Source organism: Apis cerana, linkage group LG1 (assembly GCF_029169275.1).
Source record: "Apis cerana isolate GH-2021 linkage group LG1, AcerK_1.0, whole genome shotgun sequence".
NCBI classification, from domain to species: Eukaryota; Metazoa; Arthropoda; class Insecta; order Hymenoptera; family Apidae; genus Apis; species Apis cerana.
The window spans coordinates 4,141,500-4,159,774 of record NC_083852.1 but is presented as its reverse complement, the minus strand read 5'-3'; the positions used below and the strand labels follow the sequence as shown (position 1 = coordinate 4,159,774).

Here is an 18,275-nt window from a genome sequence, read left to right as displayed (position 1 = left end):
TTTTATAATTTTTATAATATGATGACAATATCTGATAATATATAAATTTTTATTGAAGAAATATATATATTAAGAAAATACTACATTTTTATATATTAATATAACTTTTAATATATTTACATAATAATTTATTATGATAAAAGACTACATTTTTTATTATGTAATCTTGCAAGTTTCTCTATTTTCAATTGCATCATTGATATCATTAATAGTTGCAAAACATCCTCCAGTAAGCATGTTATTAACTACAGCTCTAGCAAGATATCCTGTAGTTATTGAATAATTAGCAGAAAAAAATAATGATTGATCAGCATTTTTTTCTAAATTATGATCCTACAAAAAAATTTGAATACAATTATTAATGATACTGAATTATGTATAAAACTGTATATTAAATTGTATATATAAAATTATATATTATATATACCTTACAATACATAAAGAAACTGTCTTCAACAAGTTTATTTAGATTCAATTGTTTCTGAAAACTTAATTCTGGATTTCGAAGTAAAATTGTTGACACTATAGTTAATAACTATAAAAAAACATTATAAATTTATACATATTATATGTAAAATAAATATAAAATATATAATATGTATAAGTATATAATATTTTTTTATATTATATATTTTTCCGTGAATATAAAAATTGAAGATTAAATAAAATCATAATTAATTTGTTTTGACAAAAAGACAATATATAAGCTTTCAAAAATTTTTATAATTTTAATGTTCTTAGATTAAAAAAATTAGATAAAATAAAAATATAAATAAAAAGAAATTAGATAAAATAAAATATAAATAAAAAAAAATTACCTCTACAATAATTTGTCGATATTCTGGCAATTGTATATTATGAAGTAAAGATTCCACAAACAAAGCAAATGTAAGTTCTGAACGAGTCATATTAGACAAAGTAGGTTGTTGAGGTAATTCTCGTCCATTAACACAAATACCGTCTGGACAACGCATTAATACTTCCCAAACGTGATTATAAAAATGTGCAGGTACTCTACATAAACAACCTTCAATTTTCCTGCGTCCTAAAACTGTAAGTCTGATACAAATATATAGAAGAAATATATTAATATAAATATATATGTGTATGTGTATGCGTGTATAATATATATTTAATTAAATATTGTTTAAATAAATTAATATACTTTTCATCTTTAGCCCAATATTTAACTGTTAATACTTTTATGAGAAATCGTCGAATTTCATATGGACTATAATTTTCAATTGGTTTAATATTTTTAACAAACATTTGTAAATAAAGCTTTATTGCTTCTAAAACCCATCTATAAATATGAAAAATATTTAATATTAATATTAATATAAGTTTTAATATTATTTAAAAAATATATATATATATATATATACCCAATACGAATTTTTAATATTCCTTTAAACATTTCTGGATTTGTTCCAATAAGTCGACCACAATATAATAAAACTTCTTGTTGAAGTACAGTTTGAACTACATTATGTGGTTGAATTGTAGAATACATAACTGACTGAATTTCTATAGGTGTCATTGGTTTATCAAATACTGTTTCTTCTTGACCAATTACTCCAACTGTTATCTAATATTAAATAATATTATTAATATATTTAATATTATTAATAAAAAAATTTTATATTATTTATATTATATTATAAATATTATTTATATTAATAATCGTTTATTTAATTCAAAATACTTGTTTTCCTTTAACAAGAACTCCAGTTATAAAAGGACTTATGCTATCAACAGTATGATGCAATAAACTACTACAATAACGAACAACCATCCAATATCTAAGACAACCTGCTTGTTGATATAATGATCTTAAATGATCTTCAACTAAAATAAAATTAATTAGAATACATTAATCAAATTATTTACAATATTATTAAATAATAATTTATATTATTTCTAAAAAATGTAAATTTAATACCAGTTATTCCATTAATTTCATAATTAATTCCTTCTCGTTTTAATAAAATACCATAAAGTTGACATAAACTATACAAGCTTTTATTATTACGAATTTCATTTAATATATTATACAATGGTTCATTTATATAATACTGAAACATAAAATAATGAAAATAAACAGAAAAAAATATTTATAGATTATTTATTACAAAATATTTATTTACAGATACTTACTGAATAATCTTTTGTATCTTCTGTATAAGTTAAAGCTTTAGGTACATCTGTTAAACTTTGATATCCGATATAATCATGTTCTAATTGCTTAAATTGACTAAGTTCAAGATCTGTTTCTATAGTATTTATAAAATCTAAATGTTCTATAGTATAAAAAGTTTAATTTTGTTAATATTTAACAATAAATATGATATCGATAATAATGATATAAATATTAATATAGTTATTAAATATTAAATTATTACCAATACAAGAAGAAGAAATGAGATTTTGTAATCGACCAATTCGTACTTTTGTTTTATCACAATATCCTTTTTTTAACATAGCAAAAAGATCAAGCATTTCTTTAAATTGTGGATCTCTAAATAAAAAATTTATATAAAAAATTCTGTAGATTAAAAAATTATGTAGACAAATTATTTTTTAATATATTATTAATTGTTTTAAAAATTAATAAAATTAATAAATACCTCATATGTTCTTCTCGAATTAAAAGACATACAGTGGGTCGACCTGAAAGTCGCCAATATTTGCCTACAAACTGAAGCTCAGTTTTAATGTCATCAATTAATAAAGCCATATCTCTGTACAAATAAAATTCTGATACTTCAAATATTAGAGGATAACAAAGTACTGTCATACCACATACTCTATAAATCTATAAAAAAAATAAATATTGATGATTTTTATAAAATTTTTATTTTATATGTCAAACATACCTTACTTGTACCCAAAGATCCAATAGGTCTTCCTGGTCTGCCTTGTAGGTTTAATTTAGTATTTACTCCCAATTTTTCATAGACTTTTACCAATTGTGTAGATGATAATATTTGTACAGGTTCTACTTCATGTGGTGTTTGTGTTTGAATACCATATGTTGCCATCATAGCTTGTAATCTCATAGATTCAGCAATAAGAACAATTTGTACTACAAGATCAGTATGAGTACCCTAATATAAAAAAATCTTATAATAATATATAGATAAATCATGCATTATAATAATGTATGAAGAATATTGCTAATATTATTATTTAAATTTTTTATGTCTAAATATATCTAAAATCAAAAGATTTGAAATTCAAAGAAGATTTTTAAAAAAATAAATGATCAAATAAATCATGCCTTGTTTCAAGCTTCATGCACTATATTATTAAACAGCTTTGAATGTATATTTATTAAAAATTTATTTATATAATAAACAATTAACATAATAATTTGATATTAATATCAAACAAATAGTATACATTTAACACTACAATTAATTTAATACAAATCTACTATTCAAGCATATATTATATTTGTTTAATTTAAAAGCTTCAAATATATAAATATTATTTAATTAAAATTATAAAGCTCTTATAAATTTAATTGTCAAGCATTAAAAAAAAATACTGCAAAATTTACTATACTACACATATTATTTACTTACAATACTTGGTTTAGCCTGCATGAAACAAATATGTATCAAATAATTTATGCAACTAATTATAATATATTTTAATAAATATGCTAATTAAATTATATTATTACTTACTTGGAAAGCTGAATACCTTCCAGCTTTTCGTGGTCTATTATATGAAGGCAGATAACGTCTAATTGGATCTAATTCATTAATATGTAATAAACTAGCAGTAAGTAGTTGAGCAATTATAAACATAGCTTGATTCCATAAATACATAGGTCCAAGTTCTGTATCTGCAGAACTTTTCTGACCTTTGCCTTCATTACTTGAAACTCGATATGTACTACCAGGATCATTTCTTTCTGCTTCTAAATTTTCTTCAGGTACATAATAATACATAGGTATTACAGGATCTATTAATTAAATAAAATATAATATTATATTTATAATTCTATATTATTATAATTAAATCTATATTTATATATTTTTCAATACCTCCATTCATATCTTTATATATTCTTTCTTTTAACAATTTTTGGTATTCTTCTACTTGTTCTGGCAAAGTTTTAAAAACACCATCAATAATCATAAATATATAAAATAAAGGCCATTCACATTCTATATTATCAAATTCCTACAATAAAAAAGTTTTTTAATATTATAATCACTTAATATTATAATAAATAGAATTATAAAAAATAATTAAACAGATAGAAATTACAAGCATAATGAAATTATTTAAGCACTTTTCAAAAATATATACTAACAATCAAATACATCAGAGACCTTGATTTCACCGGATTTGTAATATCGTCGATCTTTGTTTTCTATAGCTGTTTTATATCCATCTCTGCCAAATCTTTTAAATCCATAATTTCCTTTTAATCTCCTAACAATATTTGCCTTTGTCTCATTATACAATACATCTTCATGAGTAGCAAATGCAGGAAAAGATATTGTTGGCAATAAAGCTATATCTACACTCTAAATGTATATTGTATTATATTACAATATTTATTTAGATAAAACATATAAAAAATTATATTATAAAAACAACTTTACCTTAGAACTTGATTCTCTTGGAAGCATTGTTTCAAAAATACTACGATTTCGATTATGTGCATCAATGTCAACATATATAACTGACCAAGAAGCTCCTTTTTCTCCAAATAAATTACATCCATTAATAGCTTCAAGAGCACTTTTAGCTATACCAATTGAACTTGCATGTATTTCAGGTGTACCATCATTATATCTACTACCTCGTTCCCACATGCCATAATCTGGTGTACGATATGCTCTTTCCACATAATAGACAAGATTTTGCACAAATGCTACTTCATCTTGAGTATATATAATTTGTAATCCAGAAGAAATCATTTGTACCAAAAATATCAAATATAGAGAAACAATATCAATCTGCAAAAAGTCAATATTTTTTAATTGTATAACAGATAATTGTAAAGTATTAGAAAATCATTGTTAATACTTATCAATCTTTTAATATTTAATCAAATAAAAATCTATTTTCTTTTAACTATATTTATATAAATTATAATTACTTGTAAGTGATTATAGTCAGCATCTTTAAAAATTTCATCACCAGTATCTAAATGAAATTTACAATGTAGAGCAAAACGGTTACATTGATTACGTTTAAATAATTCTATTCGAGGTGACTGTTTTACCCAACATTCTAAAATTCCACGCATACATTTTACAGCAGATTGTCCAAGTTCATACGATTTTCCACGATCATCATCTATACGTCTAAAGAACATAATATATTATTTATTATATATTACATAATAATGTAATATAATGATTATATTAAATTTAAACTATTGATTTTATTTTATTACCTATATGCTTGATACAAACTCCATATAGCAGCAGCACAATAAATACTTTCTCTTACACTTCCAACTACTTTATCATTTGAAACTTGTGGAAAAAGACCTGTTATGCAACTTTGATAACGTAATAATTGTCTTTTAACTAAAAAGTATATAATTTTTATATTTTATAATATTATTCTTTGTAATAATTTTATATTATAATATAACATATATAATAAAAAATAATATAAAAATATTTATTATATACCAATTCCATAATAGATATCAAGTTGTCTAACTGTATCTTCATAATTGGATATCTTGAGAAACATGTCAATATCCAAATCAATAACACTACCTTGACGTGCATTTCTAATATGAGATCTATATATTTAAAAAATAATGGTTTAAAATTTAATTATAATAAATAAATTAATTATATTTTAAATCACATTTTCTTTTATAAAACACAGAATTAAACCTTTTTGTATTCATAGATGTTGTCGCAATAGATGTCATCTTATTCATAATAATCAATTTAACTTTTTTTAAAGTTGATCTTATTTAGTAATGCGCATATTCATTTAATAATAGCAATAATTATTTCTATTTGTTTCTTTAAAATCGATAACATTTATTTATAATAAAGTATTTAATATCTAAAATAAATCTTTTAATGCAATATGAAATAATTACATTTACAATTAACTATATAACTAAAATAATAAGTTTTTTCTTTGATTATCGTATACATATACGCGCATTAACCTTGACTGTGTTCTTTTGAATACTTATTTTACTGATACTATAATCAAACTATCTATGTAATTGGCACATAGAAGCTATTTGCTATCTTTAACTTATAAATAGAAACTGCAACAGTTAATAGATTTATTCTTAACTTATTTTAAAATAAACCGAAATGAAAAATTTTTAAATTTAACAATTATATTTTAAAATATTTTTTAATATTTCATTATTTCATTATATAAATAAATCAAAATAAAAAATTTCAGAAGATTTTTAATAAGTTATAGTTATAATTGAATTTTTGCAATAATTATTTTTGTTTTAGTTTATTATTAAATCATAGCAAATACATTTTAGAAAATATCTAAGATGAAATATTTAATTTTAAGTATTTTATTTCTAGATAAGTATAACACAAAACGTATACATTCATAAATATATAAAAAATTACGTAATATTTATATTTCATGCTATATAATAATATTATATATCATATCATTTTTTTTCATTTTTTTTTATAATAATTATGATACATAATATATATTAAATATTTTTTTTATTTAATTTTTATTTAATTTAAATATATAATATTTAATGATAATTATTAATTACAAATAAAATTTATCATTGATACAATTGTCGTTCATTTCATTTAAATATAATTTTTAAAATATTAATTTTCATTAATATTTATTGTACTTTTTAAATAATTTTATAAATATTAAAAAATATTTGAAAGTATAATTAAGTATGTTGGTCATATCTTATTATATATTTAAATTAAAAATAAATTTGTACATATATATTTACTATTATTAATAGTTTAAAAACATTCTTTTAATTACATATACTTGTAGTTCATAAAATCTGACCAATGAACTCTTGTATTTTCTCATAAAAATGAGAATTCTAATGAGTGAAAATCAACCATAAAAAATCATTGCTAACATATTCTACGTTTGATCTGTTTTCTTATGAAACATTTTTAGAATGTGTTACGGAACACGCACGACTGTCGTGACAGAAAATTGAGTCAGTTCCGCAAGCAGAGCGCGAGAGCGGTTGTGTCTCTGTTCCGTTTATAATTATAAAATACATTCGTATATGATGGCGTCCGCGAAAAGAAAGCAAGACGAGAAGAATTTGAAAATATTACGCGAACTGGTTTCGCAATCTGGTAATAAAGAATGTTTTGACTGCCATCAACGAGGCCCAACTTACGTCAACATGACAATCGGTTCATTCGTCTGTACTTCTTGTTCTGGTATGCTGTAAGTACTCATTACTTATAAGAAACCTATAAAGTGTATCAAATTTTCATTCTTATAAAGGAAATAATTTAAAAATTATTTTATTCAACATTTCTTCATATTATAAATAAAAATGATAAAATATATATTACAATTTACATGATATTTAATGATTACAAAATTATAATATTTATTAGATAAATGTCAACATTTCAAATACATTAAATAGATTGTTTTGGTCTTAATTAAAAATATTTTTTATAAAAATCAATAATAAATTTTATTGAAACACATGTATTGAATATATTATATTGGAAAGATTATAGATCTCTATTAAATGTTCATGTTTACAGTCAGGAAGTTAACTATCAGCATCAGTATTTTCTTTGTGCGTGTAGTAGTAGTAGTTGATAACAATGATCAAAATATACTTTTTCAAATAATATAGAAAATCAGTAGCTATTTTATATAATTTATATTATAATTAGCTTCTTATGAAGATAATATAAATTAATTATAATATATATAATTATTAGATGAAACAAATGACTAAATTATTAAATATAATAAATATATATTTAGTATAAAAATATTAAATATAAATATTATTTTTTATTTTCAGATTTTTCTATCAATTTTTTATTTAAAAATAATAAATAATTTTATATTTTTATTTATTATATTTTATTTATTTAATAATTTTATTTAAAATTACAGACGAGGTTTAACACCACCACATAGAGTAAAGTCAATTTCTATGGCAACATTTACACAAGAGGAAATAGATTTTATAAAGGAACGTGGTAATGAATATTGCAGAAGAATATGGTTAGGCTTGATGAATCAAAATTCATCTCAAAATTTAGATACAAAAGATGAACAAAAAATGAAAGATTTAATGAGTGCAAAATATGAACTTAAAAGATATTATTTGGATCCATCCATGGCAAATCAAAACTCCAATCAAAAGTCACAATCATCTAATCAAATCAACATTCCAAGGGTTCCACATTCTGGAACATCTACATTATCTTCCACATCAACTTCAAAAATAAACAATGTTGAGTCAGTTAATTTTAATAATTTTTCAACAGATTTTGTAGCTGATTTCAGCAAAGTTCCTGATCCATTTATTAATACAACACCTGCAAGTAAACTCAGTCAACCAATTGTACCTCAGCCATTCTTTGCCAATTTTGATAACAATCCTGTTTTTAATAGTCCAAAAAATACAAGTAAATTGAGTCAATATTTATATTTTTACATATTAATACAATAAAATTTGTATATTAAATCATTTTTTTTTTAGATGTTGAATCCTTAAGTCCACTTAGTCAGACTACAGGAAATTTGACTAATACAATGAATGCAAATGGTACACATGTACCTCCATCAGAAGATCGTTATGCGGCACTGAAAGACTTAGATTCCTTAATGAAGCAAATACAATTGAAAGATGATACTGCAACAACATTAAATACATCTACATGGAATACTAATAATGGTATATTCATATGGCAATAAATAATTTGTTAAAATTTTACAGAATTATATTGTTATTTTTTTTCTAGCTACAAATTCAATTTGGAGTGTAGGAAATCAAACTACAAATGTAATTTCAAATCCATTTACAACTGGTGATTTATGGCGACCATCTAATGTGGTTAATAATAATACACAATCAATTGATACTTCTTTATACAATCCTATTAATCCTTTTAAACCAGTACAATTTCCTGTGAATAATGGTAAGATTTAATTTAAATAATAAAAAATTGAATATGTCCAAAATAATTAAAAAAAATATAAATATTTTAGATCCACAATGGGTAGGTATTGGACCATCTAGTAACAGAGATGTAATTCAATTTAGTCAATTAATGACAAATAAAGTATGGCAACCAACTCTTCCTGCATATCATGCAAATCCATTTATGGTATAATAGTATTTTCGCTTTAACTTTGTAATATATACCCATATATAAATATCTAAAAACATAGAAGTTTTTTTTAGGTTGGTTCTGGTGTGAGCAACATGACAAGAAATTCGAACAATCCTTTCTTATGATTAAATAAGCATAAGTTTTTAATGGAATTACGAACAAATAATATAGACCTAAAATATGTTTAGCTTAGGGCAATTGTTTATATATGTGACCTTATTGGCAATTAGTGCCATTAATTTTTATCTACAGGAGCACCAATCTCTTATTCATATAACTAAATAATACTTTTATTTATGAATATAATATACACGTTAAATAAAGATTAATATTTGTTACCAATCATGTATTAGTTATCTAGTAAAATTATCCCTTAATTTAATTTAATTTGATTTGATTTTATTTATATTGTTAAAGTGTTTGAATCAAAATATGATAATATTTTTTATCTTTTAGAATATATATTAAAATATGTACATATTTTAAATATTTGAAACAAAAATATTCAATTTTTATATATTTCTAATTATTACATATTTAAATATAAAATAGTAGAGATAGTAAACAAAAATATATAGTAATAATAAAAGGATTGTAAAAGAACTAGATTTTACCTGATGCACACTTAAATATAGTTTATTTACTTAAAAATTTCTAATAAATACAAAATCACAAATGAACACTTAGTCTTTGTCATAATTCAATACCAATAGATTCAGAGTAGAGATTCACTTAACCGGTCATAATTGCATGATAATTAACCATTATTTGATCATTATACTTGCAGTCTACATTACGCGTAGTTGTAAATATATTAATTGTAATAACATGGTCGGTCGTGTTTTACAATTATATGTAGATATAATGAGAAGCTTTGTGTGTCAACTAGTCAATTGTCGTATAGCTGCCGTACAAATGTTTTGTTTTTCTTAGCTTTGTTTGCTAAATAGTATGGAAGCTCCAATGAATGATAAAGATTGTTGATGATAATTACTTAGAGTAATAAATTATTTATCAGTGTAAATGGACAAACAATCAAGAAACACTAATATATGAGTTCACCAATTATATTAATTATGTATAAACATACGAGATGTGTGATATTGATATTACTAGGCAGGCATTGCGTATCTCAGAGATACATTCCAAAGCGCATGGACCGTTTCATGGCACGAATTCACCTAGCAGCCATTACTACTGGGGTTGCCTTTTGGCAATGGGCGCACCAAATACAATTTCTCACCCTGCTTATTAGTATAAATAGGCGCTCGTTGATAATGATCTACTAATTGGTCTAATGTATGAAATTTTCTTTGACCAATACAATATAATGCTCCTTCCACGTGTACCCTAAAGTGTTTATTACGACCTGGAGCTTTTAAAGATACTGAATAATCTCCCACCTAAAAGTTATAATAATATAGAAATAAAAATATTTTATTATAAAAATTTATTAAAAATGTATTATTTATTATTGTTAGTAAAATAATAAAAATATTATTGTTTAGTAAAATAATAATTCAAATAAATTATTTTAAACTGAATTAAAATAACTTTTATTATTATACTTACATTAGTTTCACTATCTCTAATTAAAAAGTCACCATCATGACCATGTTGATTCAATAAAGTGTCACATTGTGAACGTGAAATGCTACCATAGTACCAAGGTTTTCCAATAAGATGTGGTCTATCACCAGGATCTGGCCTTCTTTCAAGGGAATCTCCTGTACTAATCTCACTACTTGTCATTCCTCTTTCACGATATGGTTGAGTCAAATATTCACTGAGTTCTTGAAGATAATTACGTGGTACTAGACCTATTTGACCTTGACTGTTTCGTGCTTTATACCATTCAGGATCTGCTGGCGGACGGTCAAGAATTTCCAAACGATCACCTTTTTCAAAAGATAGTTCTTGATCATTATTAGAAGAAAATGAATAAAGTGCTACAACAATATCAAGAACATTTTCTGCCATTGCATATGTATGAAGAGTATCATCTGCATCTCCTTCTTCTTGAGTATAATTTGATGGAAACCAGCCTGCTTGTGTACCACTTTGACCTCTCCACCAACCATCGTTGCTTTTTTCCAATATTAAGATTCTAGTACCTTTAACAAGTGATAATTCATCTGCTTGTTGTGCTTGATAATTGTACTTGACAACTGCTGTGCCTATTGCTTCACTTGGATCAGCAGGTAAGCGCCTAGCCATAATAGGAGATTCCACAGCTCTAGATGGTGAATTACTGGATGGTAGAGTTTTTGAACCAGAACCCTTTTTGACTTTCTTTTTGATACTATCAAAAAGAGATGGTTTTTCTTTCTTGACATAATTACTTGGCACATAACCAGCTTGCCCTCGCGCACTTTGTACTCTCCACCAGTGTTTAGAATCATCAAGAAGCAAATAACGTTCATTTTTACGTAAATCTAATTCTTGAGCACCTTGTGCTCCATAGTCATATTTGGCGACAACATAGCATACGTCGTCTTGACTTGTCTTGCCTGAAAATGGTTATTTTTAAAATTTTTTAATTCATATTTTATTATAATTTTAAAAATAATATAATATTTCTATAATACACAAAATATGTAATGAAAATTTGATTAGTAATATTCTTAATTTTTAAATATAAAATTATTAGAATAAAAAAAATATTCTTAAAAATATTATATCATAAGAAAATTTATTATTTAAATAAAACAATGAACATAAATAAAACAAATAATACTTTATAAAATTTAATATATTTAATGATAATAACATTAATTAAAAGAAAAAATAAATAATATTGAAATTTAAAAAATAAAAAATCTAAAATTTAATATATCCAGAATCTACAATATTAAATAATATCTAAGTGAATATAATTAATTTAGATATTAAATTGTTATTTATTCATAATTTTCTGTAATATTTTTCTCGAGAAAAAAAAAACATGAATAGTATGTCTGTGAAATTAAAAAAAAATAATTATGTATATGTATAATGTTATCTGCAATGCAAAATTAAATATATATAAAATATTATCTACATTGAGTAAATATGTTTCAAAAATAATAAAAAATATTAAATATATTATAGTTATAATATGATATAAACTATATTAACTATATATACTAATATAGTATAAACTATATTATTTATAATTTATTTATATTTGTTTTTTATATATTTTATAATTATTTTTTAAGATTAAAAAATTATATTTGATAATAAATTATATTTTTAAAAATATAATTTATATATTATAATTTATAATTTAAATTTGAAAAAATCTGAAATTTAAAAAAATTATTAAATAAACAATATTATAAATTAATTTATTTATTATCAATTAACTATTATCAACAAATTGATGTTTACTATGAAATATTATTTATTATGAAATAGTTAGCTGAAAATTTAAAAATTTTCATATATACTTATGTAATTGTTTAAAAAATTATTCTAAGTTTTTTTAGTCCATATTATATATTTTCTAATATAATTAATATAAAAAATAAAATATAGACTATTTACTTAGAAATATATTTTAAGATATATTAAAGATATACTAATTAACTCTTTTTTCTTGATAAATTATACTGATATGGCCATTAAAACAAATTTACATACAAAGCAAAGCATACAAGAATAAAACGTACCATGCTTCATGGCTGCCATGTGCGAAAACAGATATATACGTCTGAGTGTGGCGTGAGTAGCTGCTACTCACACACTACTTGAATAAATATTAAATCTGCTTGTTCTGTGTTGGCAGCGTGAGTGCAGCAGGCATTCATTCTTTAGCTTTTTGTTTAGTGTTGATATACCTGCTGATTTCTTTGCTCAGAGTCCATCGTTCTCAAGGGTAGGGCAAGCAAGTGCATTACCAACACTTTAGGAAAAATAAAACAATCATTAACTTGATATCATATAGATATATTATAGAATATAATATTTTTTTATATCACAAAAAAAATGATACATACAGTTTATATAAATATACATATTTGATAAAAAAATATATTTATTTGTTAAATAACATATGAATACTTATTTTATTAATATAAATTATCTCCATAATTTTTTTAATATAACTACAAATATAAATAATTATTAAATATTCTTAATATAAATTATATAATTTAATTATTATTAAAAAAAATTTTATATAATATATAAAAATATAATTTTAATTAAAAAATTGTATATTCTTATATTGTATTCTATATTTTATTTATAATTTTAAAAATAACAAATTATATATAAAGAAAAAAATAAAATCTATTTTATTATGTTTTATATATATATATATATAATTTATATATTTATGTATATAAAATAATATTATTTAGAAATATTAATATATTTTTATAAATTAATTATATAAATACATGAATGAAATAACTTAAAAAAATATATTAAAAAAAAATATAATATAATAAAAAAATATATTATAAATTTAATTAAAAACTATATCTTCTTCTAAAGATAAGTATATATAATTGTTAAAAAAATATATTTTAGAGATAAGATAAGATAAATTAAATCATTAATACTAGAAATAAAATATATATATATATATATATATATTAAATAAATATTTTAAATATAATTTTAGATTAAATATTGTTATTAAACTTAATATTTTTATTAATCTATTTTTTCAATAAAAAATTATAAAAATTATTTAAAAAGATATAATTAATAAAATATTTTCAATACTATCATTGATCGATAAAAAGAACATTAAACATTCATGCTACCTACAATATACTATAAAATAAAATAATATAAAAAATATTACTAAAATCATTTAAGAATCAAAACATATGATGAAAATAATAACTAAAATAAAAAATATATATTATAAAATATATTATATTATTTTATAATATTAATTATTTTATAATTAATATTATTTTATATTATAAAATATAATATATAAAATATAAAATAAAAAATATCTATAAAAAAAAATGAACACAAAATATTATTTAATATTTTATAGGTATATGTAAGAAAAAAATGGAAAAAGCTTATGAAAAAATTGAAAAAAAAGAATTGTAATACAATTTCAACTATAGATAGCTTATATATTATAAAATTCGACAAATGTCATAAGCGATGATTTGATAAAACACGCGAATGTGCCGCCCATTGTGAAATATTTACATACGCAAAGGAACGTGTATACAAGAATTGGACAATTGTTTTCTGTTCCCCTTCGCGCAAAACTTAAAGAAGAATTGGTAATTTTCGAAGCACGTATATAGAGTACGTTCATTGCCTTCTTGTCTACCATACTACAAAAGCAAAGTAGAAGCGTGTTGGATGCAAAGGGGCAACAATTAGCACGAGTTAACTCAGCCGTTCCTTTTATTATTTATGAAATAAGATAGTTTCTCGTTTTATTATTGAAAAAAACAAATAAATATTAGCTTACCGATTTTTAAACTAGACATATTCCTGCATACAAGCTTCGAAATTTTACGTCGTTATACAGCTTGTTTTCCCCCACCCTGGGCCGCCATGAACGGGAGCGACTAGAGTATATAGGGGAATGAATCTTTATGGGGAATCGGGTCGAATAAAGAGGGGGTCTGGAAATTAGGGAAAGATAGCACAAATCATAGAAAACTCCATCCAACAAAAAGTTTTGGTCACCGTCACGTTGTCAATGATCATTGAACACAGAAATATAATATCAACACTTTTACACAATATTAATTTTCACAAATTCATACAAAATATACATAAGATGTGGATATTATTATATTTTTTAATTATTATACGTAGAGACATTTACATGACCCCTCCCGAAAAAAGAACAGACCCACCCTTAATCTAAAGACGTTGAACGACCATGCGCGCAACTGAGATTATCGTCTCTGTGAATTGCATCCAATACGATGCTGGCGCCATGATATAAAATAATTTTAGTATCTTTACTCATAAATTCAGTCATACAATTGATAGGTTATTTCTTATTTCTTATTTTTGTTTATATTTTTATTATAATATACTTTTTAATTTTTTAAAAATTTAAAATGATAAATTATATATAAAAAATATTAATCCTTTATCATAATTTTTAATGTTAAATAACAATACTTTCAATACAATTTTTTAATACAAAGTTCATTCTCATGAAATTATATAGTAATAGTTATGCTCTTTCCACAAAGTAGATATTTAAAATCTGAGATTTACATTTAAATCAAATAAATTAATATGTATAATAAGTTTAGACTTTTACATTATATATTTGTGATTATTTGTAATGGTATGTTAACATGATAATCGTATTTCTCTTAAACGTGATATCTAAGAACATAAAAACTTATATTAACATATGTCATGTTTAGTATCTTTTATATTTATTAATTTAACATTAAAAAAAATATATAAAAATTTAGCAAAATGAAATATATATAATAAATATATTTTATTAAATCTAAAAGAATGTAGAATTATTAAATTAATGGATTAATATATTTTAATATTATAAAATTAAATTATACTTTATTGATAATATGATTGTATTTAATGAAAGAAAATTTTGAAAAAGTTTTTCATTAATCATATTAAATTATTATATAATTTAAAATAATGGACAATTTGTCTGATTCATTTAAAGCAGAATTAGATTCTGCTACATCAACAGATTCCCTGCAATTAATAAGTGATGAATTTCATATTAGACATTTATCAACACCAGATGTTTCAAATATAGAATTGTCAAAACGTATTGCATTACTAGAATTAGAAAATGAACGATTTCGAATAGATTTAGAAAATATGCGCATTGAACTCAATGCCAGAATTGCAGCTAATGAAGGGCTTAAAGGAAAAATAACAGAATTGTATGTAGAAATGCAATTAGTAATTCAAGAAAAACAAAAATTACAAAATACTTTAACAGATGTAAATAATCATTTAGATTCATCAGAAACATCTGTAAAATGGTATCAGTCTCAAGTACATGGATTACAAGCAAACAAGAAGACTTTACAATTAGAAATTGATACTTATCAAGGAATTTTACAACAAAGACAACAAACTATAGCAAATATAAATACTAGATATAAACAATTGAATACAGATTATATTGAACTTCTTCAAAAACATCAAAAAGAAAAACAAGATTTGGAATGTGAAATACAAAATTTAAAGACACAAAATCAATCAAATAATATTTTAAAATCATTAGATATTAGTAATACTTCTAGTTCTCCAGATGTTTCTACAAAGTTAGAATTAACAGAAGATGAACTACAAAGTACAAAGGCAGAGTTAAAAGCATTAGAAAAACGATTTTTAGGTAATGAAGTTTCCAAAGCATTGATGGAAAATGCTTTAGCCAAACAACGTATATTAATTACAACTATGGAGGAAAATATACAAAAATGTGAAACTGAAAAAAATCAAACTGTTAATACATTGCGTAAAGCACAACTTGAAATTCAAAAATTGAAATCTGAGAATGAAGCATTGCAGACTACTCTATTTTCTTCTAAGCAAGAACAAAGTCAGATAGAAGATGCAATTTTCCAATTGCGATTACAATTAACAAAAATGATTGCACAATATAAGCTTTTAAAATCAAAAAATATAGAAGCAGAGGAAAAATTAAATTCAATGCAAGATATAATAAATGAAAATAAGCGTTTAAAAACATTATCATATGAAGCTAACACTGCTTTAATTAGAAAACTTAGGCAAGAGAAACGAAAAATAAAATGTTTAGAAAATAAACTTCATGGTATTCAAATCAAGGGACATTTGAACAATATGGTATAAAATAATAAAAATAAAATTTATAATATCTATGTAAGATTAACAAACTTTAGTGGAAAAATAACATAATTATTTTATATATATTTTGTTTTAGAAAAATAAGATGGATGTTTCTTTACAAGAATGCCTAAAACAAGTTTTAATAAGAAATAAAGTAATTTTCGCTAATAATTTTTTAATACATATTTTTTTATTTTTTTTAAACAATCTGAATTTTAATATAATTTTATTAAAATTATATTATTTTATAGGATTTAAAAGATCAATTGAAAGCATTAACAAAAAATTCAGATGAAAGTATTGATGAAGGATATGGTGACAACAGTATTGTTAGTTCCATTTCTATAGACATTCCATCACCTAAATCCATCAATCCAGTATTATTAGATACAGCATCTAATATTTTGCTGCAATTTAAAGATTTTTATAAGCCAGTACAAACAGAACTTGAACATTTAAAATTAAAACTTAATAAACTGAAAGAACAGTGTACTATATAGTATTTAATTATTTTACTAATTATTATTTATTTTTAATTATTTATGATTTAATTGCAAATTATGTATTACATTCAAAAAAATCATAGATTAAAAATTGATTACTTATTATTATTATTATTATTATTATTATTATTATTATTATTATTATTATTATAGTAATTTTATAATTGTTACAAATATTATTAAGTTGAAAATTTGTATAAATATTTTATCAATTCTAACAAATGTATGTTTTTAATGGAAGATGAAAATATTGTTGTAAAATTTTAAACACATAATAAAAATGAATTATTTTATTATTTTTGTTATATATTATTAGATCATATTTTTTAATTTAGAATAAAGATAAGAATATAAATGTATTAATATTACTTACATTTAAAAATTCTTATAATTTTTATCTTAAATTCTATATGTTAATTGGATTCTATATATTAAATGGATTTTAAATGAATGTATAATTCTATATGTTAATTAAATGGATTTTAAATGAATGTATAATAGAAAAATAAATTTTATTTAAAATTTTTTATTAAGCTGTTTATAATATAAGTATTTTATATTAATCAAAAACAATATATATGTTATTTTTATAATTTATTTTATTTTTAATTTAGTATACATTACAATTTTATTCATGGAA

The 18,275-nt window shown here is 22.0% G+C and overlaps 4 protein-coding genes across 11 annotated transcripts; 2 read left to right on the top strand and 2 right to left on the bottom strand.

Annotated features, from left to right (window-relative positions):
* Nucleotides 1-30: 30 nt before the first annotated feature.
* LOC107994770 (probable phosphorylase b kinase regulatory subunit beta) lies at nucleotides 31-6,247 on the bottom strand. 6 transcript variants are annotated; one of them, XM_062077803.1, is made up of 20 exons: nucleotides 5,880-6,247; nucleotides 5,667-5,782; nucleotides 5,423-5,558; nucleotides 5,123-5,330; nucleotides 4,623-4,979; nucleotides 4,347-4,544; nucleotides 4,056-4,194; nucleotides 3,693-3,973; nucleotides 3,588-3,602; nucleotides 2,877-3,107; nucleotides 2,628-2,815; nucleotides 2,403-2,545; nucleotides 2,158-2,300; nucleotides 1,943-2,075; nucleotides 1,706-1,848; nucleotides 1,386-1,588; nucleotides 1,166-1,303; nucleotides 819-1,059; nucleotides 428-535; nucleotides 31-333 (listed from the first exon to the last, which is right to left on the bottom strand). In XM_062077803.1, exons 1-20 carry the CDS (start codon nucleotides 5,924-5,926, stop codon nucleotides 157-159), a joined length of 3,345 nt encoding a protein of 1,114 aa, XP_061933787.1. In that variant the 5' UTR covers nucleotides 5,927-6,247; the 3' UTR covers nucleotides 31-156. The 6 variants fall into 6 exon arrangements, with proteins under 6 accessions (XP_061933787.1, XP_016907309.1, XP_061933808.1 ...); XM_017051820.2 differs by having other exon boundaries at nucleotides 2,403-2,518; XM_062077824.1 differs by lacking the exon at nucleotides 428-535.
* On the top strand, nucleotides 6,242-9,683 carry LOC107994772 (arf-GAP domain and FG repeat-containing protein 1). Its single transcript, XM_017051824.3, has 6 exons — nucleotides 6,242-7,419; nucleotides 8,116-8,633; nucleotides 8,708-8,902; nucleotides 8,970-9,146; nucleotides 9,217-9,335; nucleotides 9,413-9,683. Exons 1-6 carry the CDS (start codon nucleotides 7,253-7,255, stop codon nucleotides 9,464-9,466), a joined length of 1,230 nt encoding a protein of 409 aa, XP_016907313.1. The 5' UTR covers nucleotides 6,242-7,252; the 3' UTR covers nucleotides 9,467-9,683.
* Nucleotides 9,684-9,949: 266 nt separating this feature from the next.
* LOC107994773 (cytoplasmic protein NCK1) lies at nucleotides 9,950-15,233 on the bottom strand. Of its 2 annotated transcripts, none has more exons than XM_017051825.3 (3): nucleotides 14,779-15,233; nucleotides 10,914-11,851; nucleotides 9,950-10,744 (listed from the first exon to the last, which is right to left on the bottom strand). In XM_017051825.3, exons 1-3 carry the CDS (start codon nucleotides 14,795-14,797, stop codon nucleotides 10,523-10,525), a joined length of 1,179 nt encoding a protein of 392 aa, XP_016907314.1. In that variant the 5' UTR covers nucleotides 14,798-15,233; the 3' UTR covers nucleotides 9,950-10,522. The 2 variants fall into 2 exon arrangements, with proteins under 2 accessions (XP_016907314.1, XP_061933928.1); XM_062077944.1 differs by lacking the exon at nucleotides 14,779-15,233 and adding an exon at nucleotides 12,995-13,233.
* Nucleotides 15,234-15,278: 45 nt separating this feature from the next.
* LOC107994771 (tuftelin) lies at nucleotides 15,279-17,940 on the top strand. 2 transcript variants are annotated; one of them, XM_017051822.2, is made up of 4 exons: nucleotides 15,393-15,618; nucleotides 15,976-17,129; nucleotides 17,227-17,286; nucleotides 17,384-17,940. In XM_017051822.2, the coding sequence occupies exons 1-4, from the start codon at nucleotides 15,567-15,569 to the stop codon at nucleotides 17,630-17,632; spliced, it is 1,515 nt and encodes a 504-aa protein (XP_016907311.1). In that variant the 5' UTR covers nucleotides 15,393-15,566; the 3' UTR covers nucleotides 17,633-17,940. The 2 variants fall into 2 exon arrangements, with proteins under 2 accessions (XP_016907312.1, XP_016907311.1); XM_017051823.3 differs by having other exon boundaries at nucleotides 15,279-17,129.
* The last annotated feature ends 335 nt before the right edge of the window (nucleotides 17,941-18,275 follow it).

What these genes read in the sequence shown, in the direction of transcription:
- LOC107994770 (XM_062077803.1), bottom strand. Translation starts at nt 5,926, where the DNA reads ATGAATAAGATGACATCTATTGCGACAACATCTATGAATACAAAAAG. An exon ending in TGATATCTATTATGGAATTG is followed by an intron (nt 5,559 to 5,666) that starts GTATATAATAAA and finishes TATACTTTTTAG; the next exon opens with TTAAAAGACAATTATTACGT. An exon ending in ACAAATCCGGTGAAATCAAG is followed by an intron (nt 4,195 to 4,346) that starts GTCTCTGATGTA and finishes TTTTTATTGTAG; the next exon opens with GAATTTGATAATATAGAATG.
- LOC107994772 (XM_017051824.3), top strand. Translation starts at nt 7,253, where the DNA reads ATGATGGCGTCCGCGAAAAGAAAGCAAGACGAGAAGAATTTGAAAATA. An exon ending in TAATAGTCCAAAAAATACAA is followed by an intron (nt 8,634 to 8,707) that starts GTAAATTGAGTC and finishes TTTTTTTTTTAG; the next exon opens with ATGTTGAATCCTTAAGTCCA. An exon ending in ATCATGCAAATCCATTTATG is followed by an intron (nt 9,336 to 9,412) that starts GTATAATAGTAT and finishes AGTTTTTTTTAG; the next exon opens with GTTGGTTCTGGTGTGAGCAA.
- LOC107994773 (XM_017051825.3), bottom strand. An exon ending in TTAGAGATAGTGAAACTAAT is followed by an intron (nt 10,745 to 10,913) that starts GTAAGTATAATA and finishes TATAACTTTTAG; the next exon opens with GTGGGAGATTATTCAGTATC.
- LOC107994771 (XM_017051822.2), top strand. Translation starts at nt 15,567, where the DNA reads ATGTATAATAAGTTTAGACTTTTACATTATATATTTGTGATTATTTGT. An exon ending in ATTTGTGATTATTTGTAATG is followed by an intron (nt 15,619 to 15,975) that starts GTATGTTAACAT and finishes CATTTAAAGCAG; the next exon opens with AATTAGATTCTGCTACATCA. An exon ending in AGGGACATTTGAACAATATG is followed by an intron (nt 17,130 to 17,226) that starts GTATAAAATAAT and finishes ATTTTGTTTTAG; the next exon opens with AAAAATAAGATGGATGTTTC.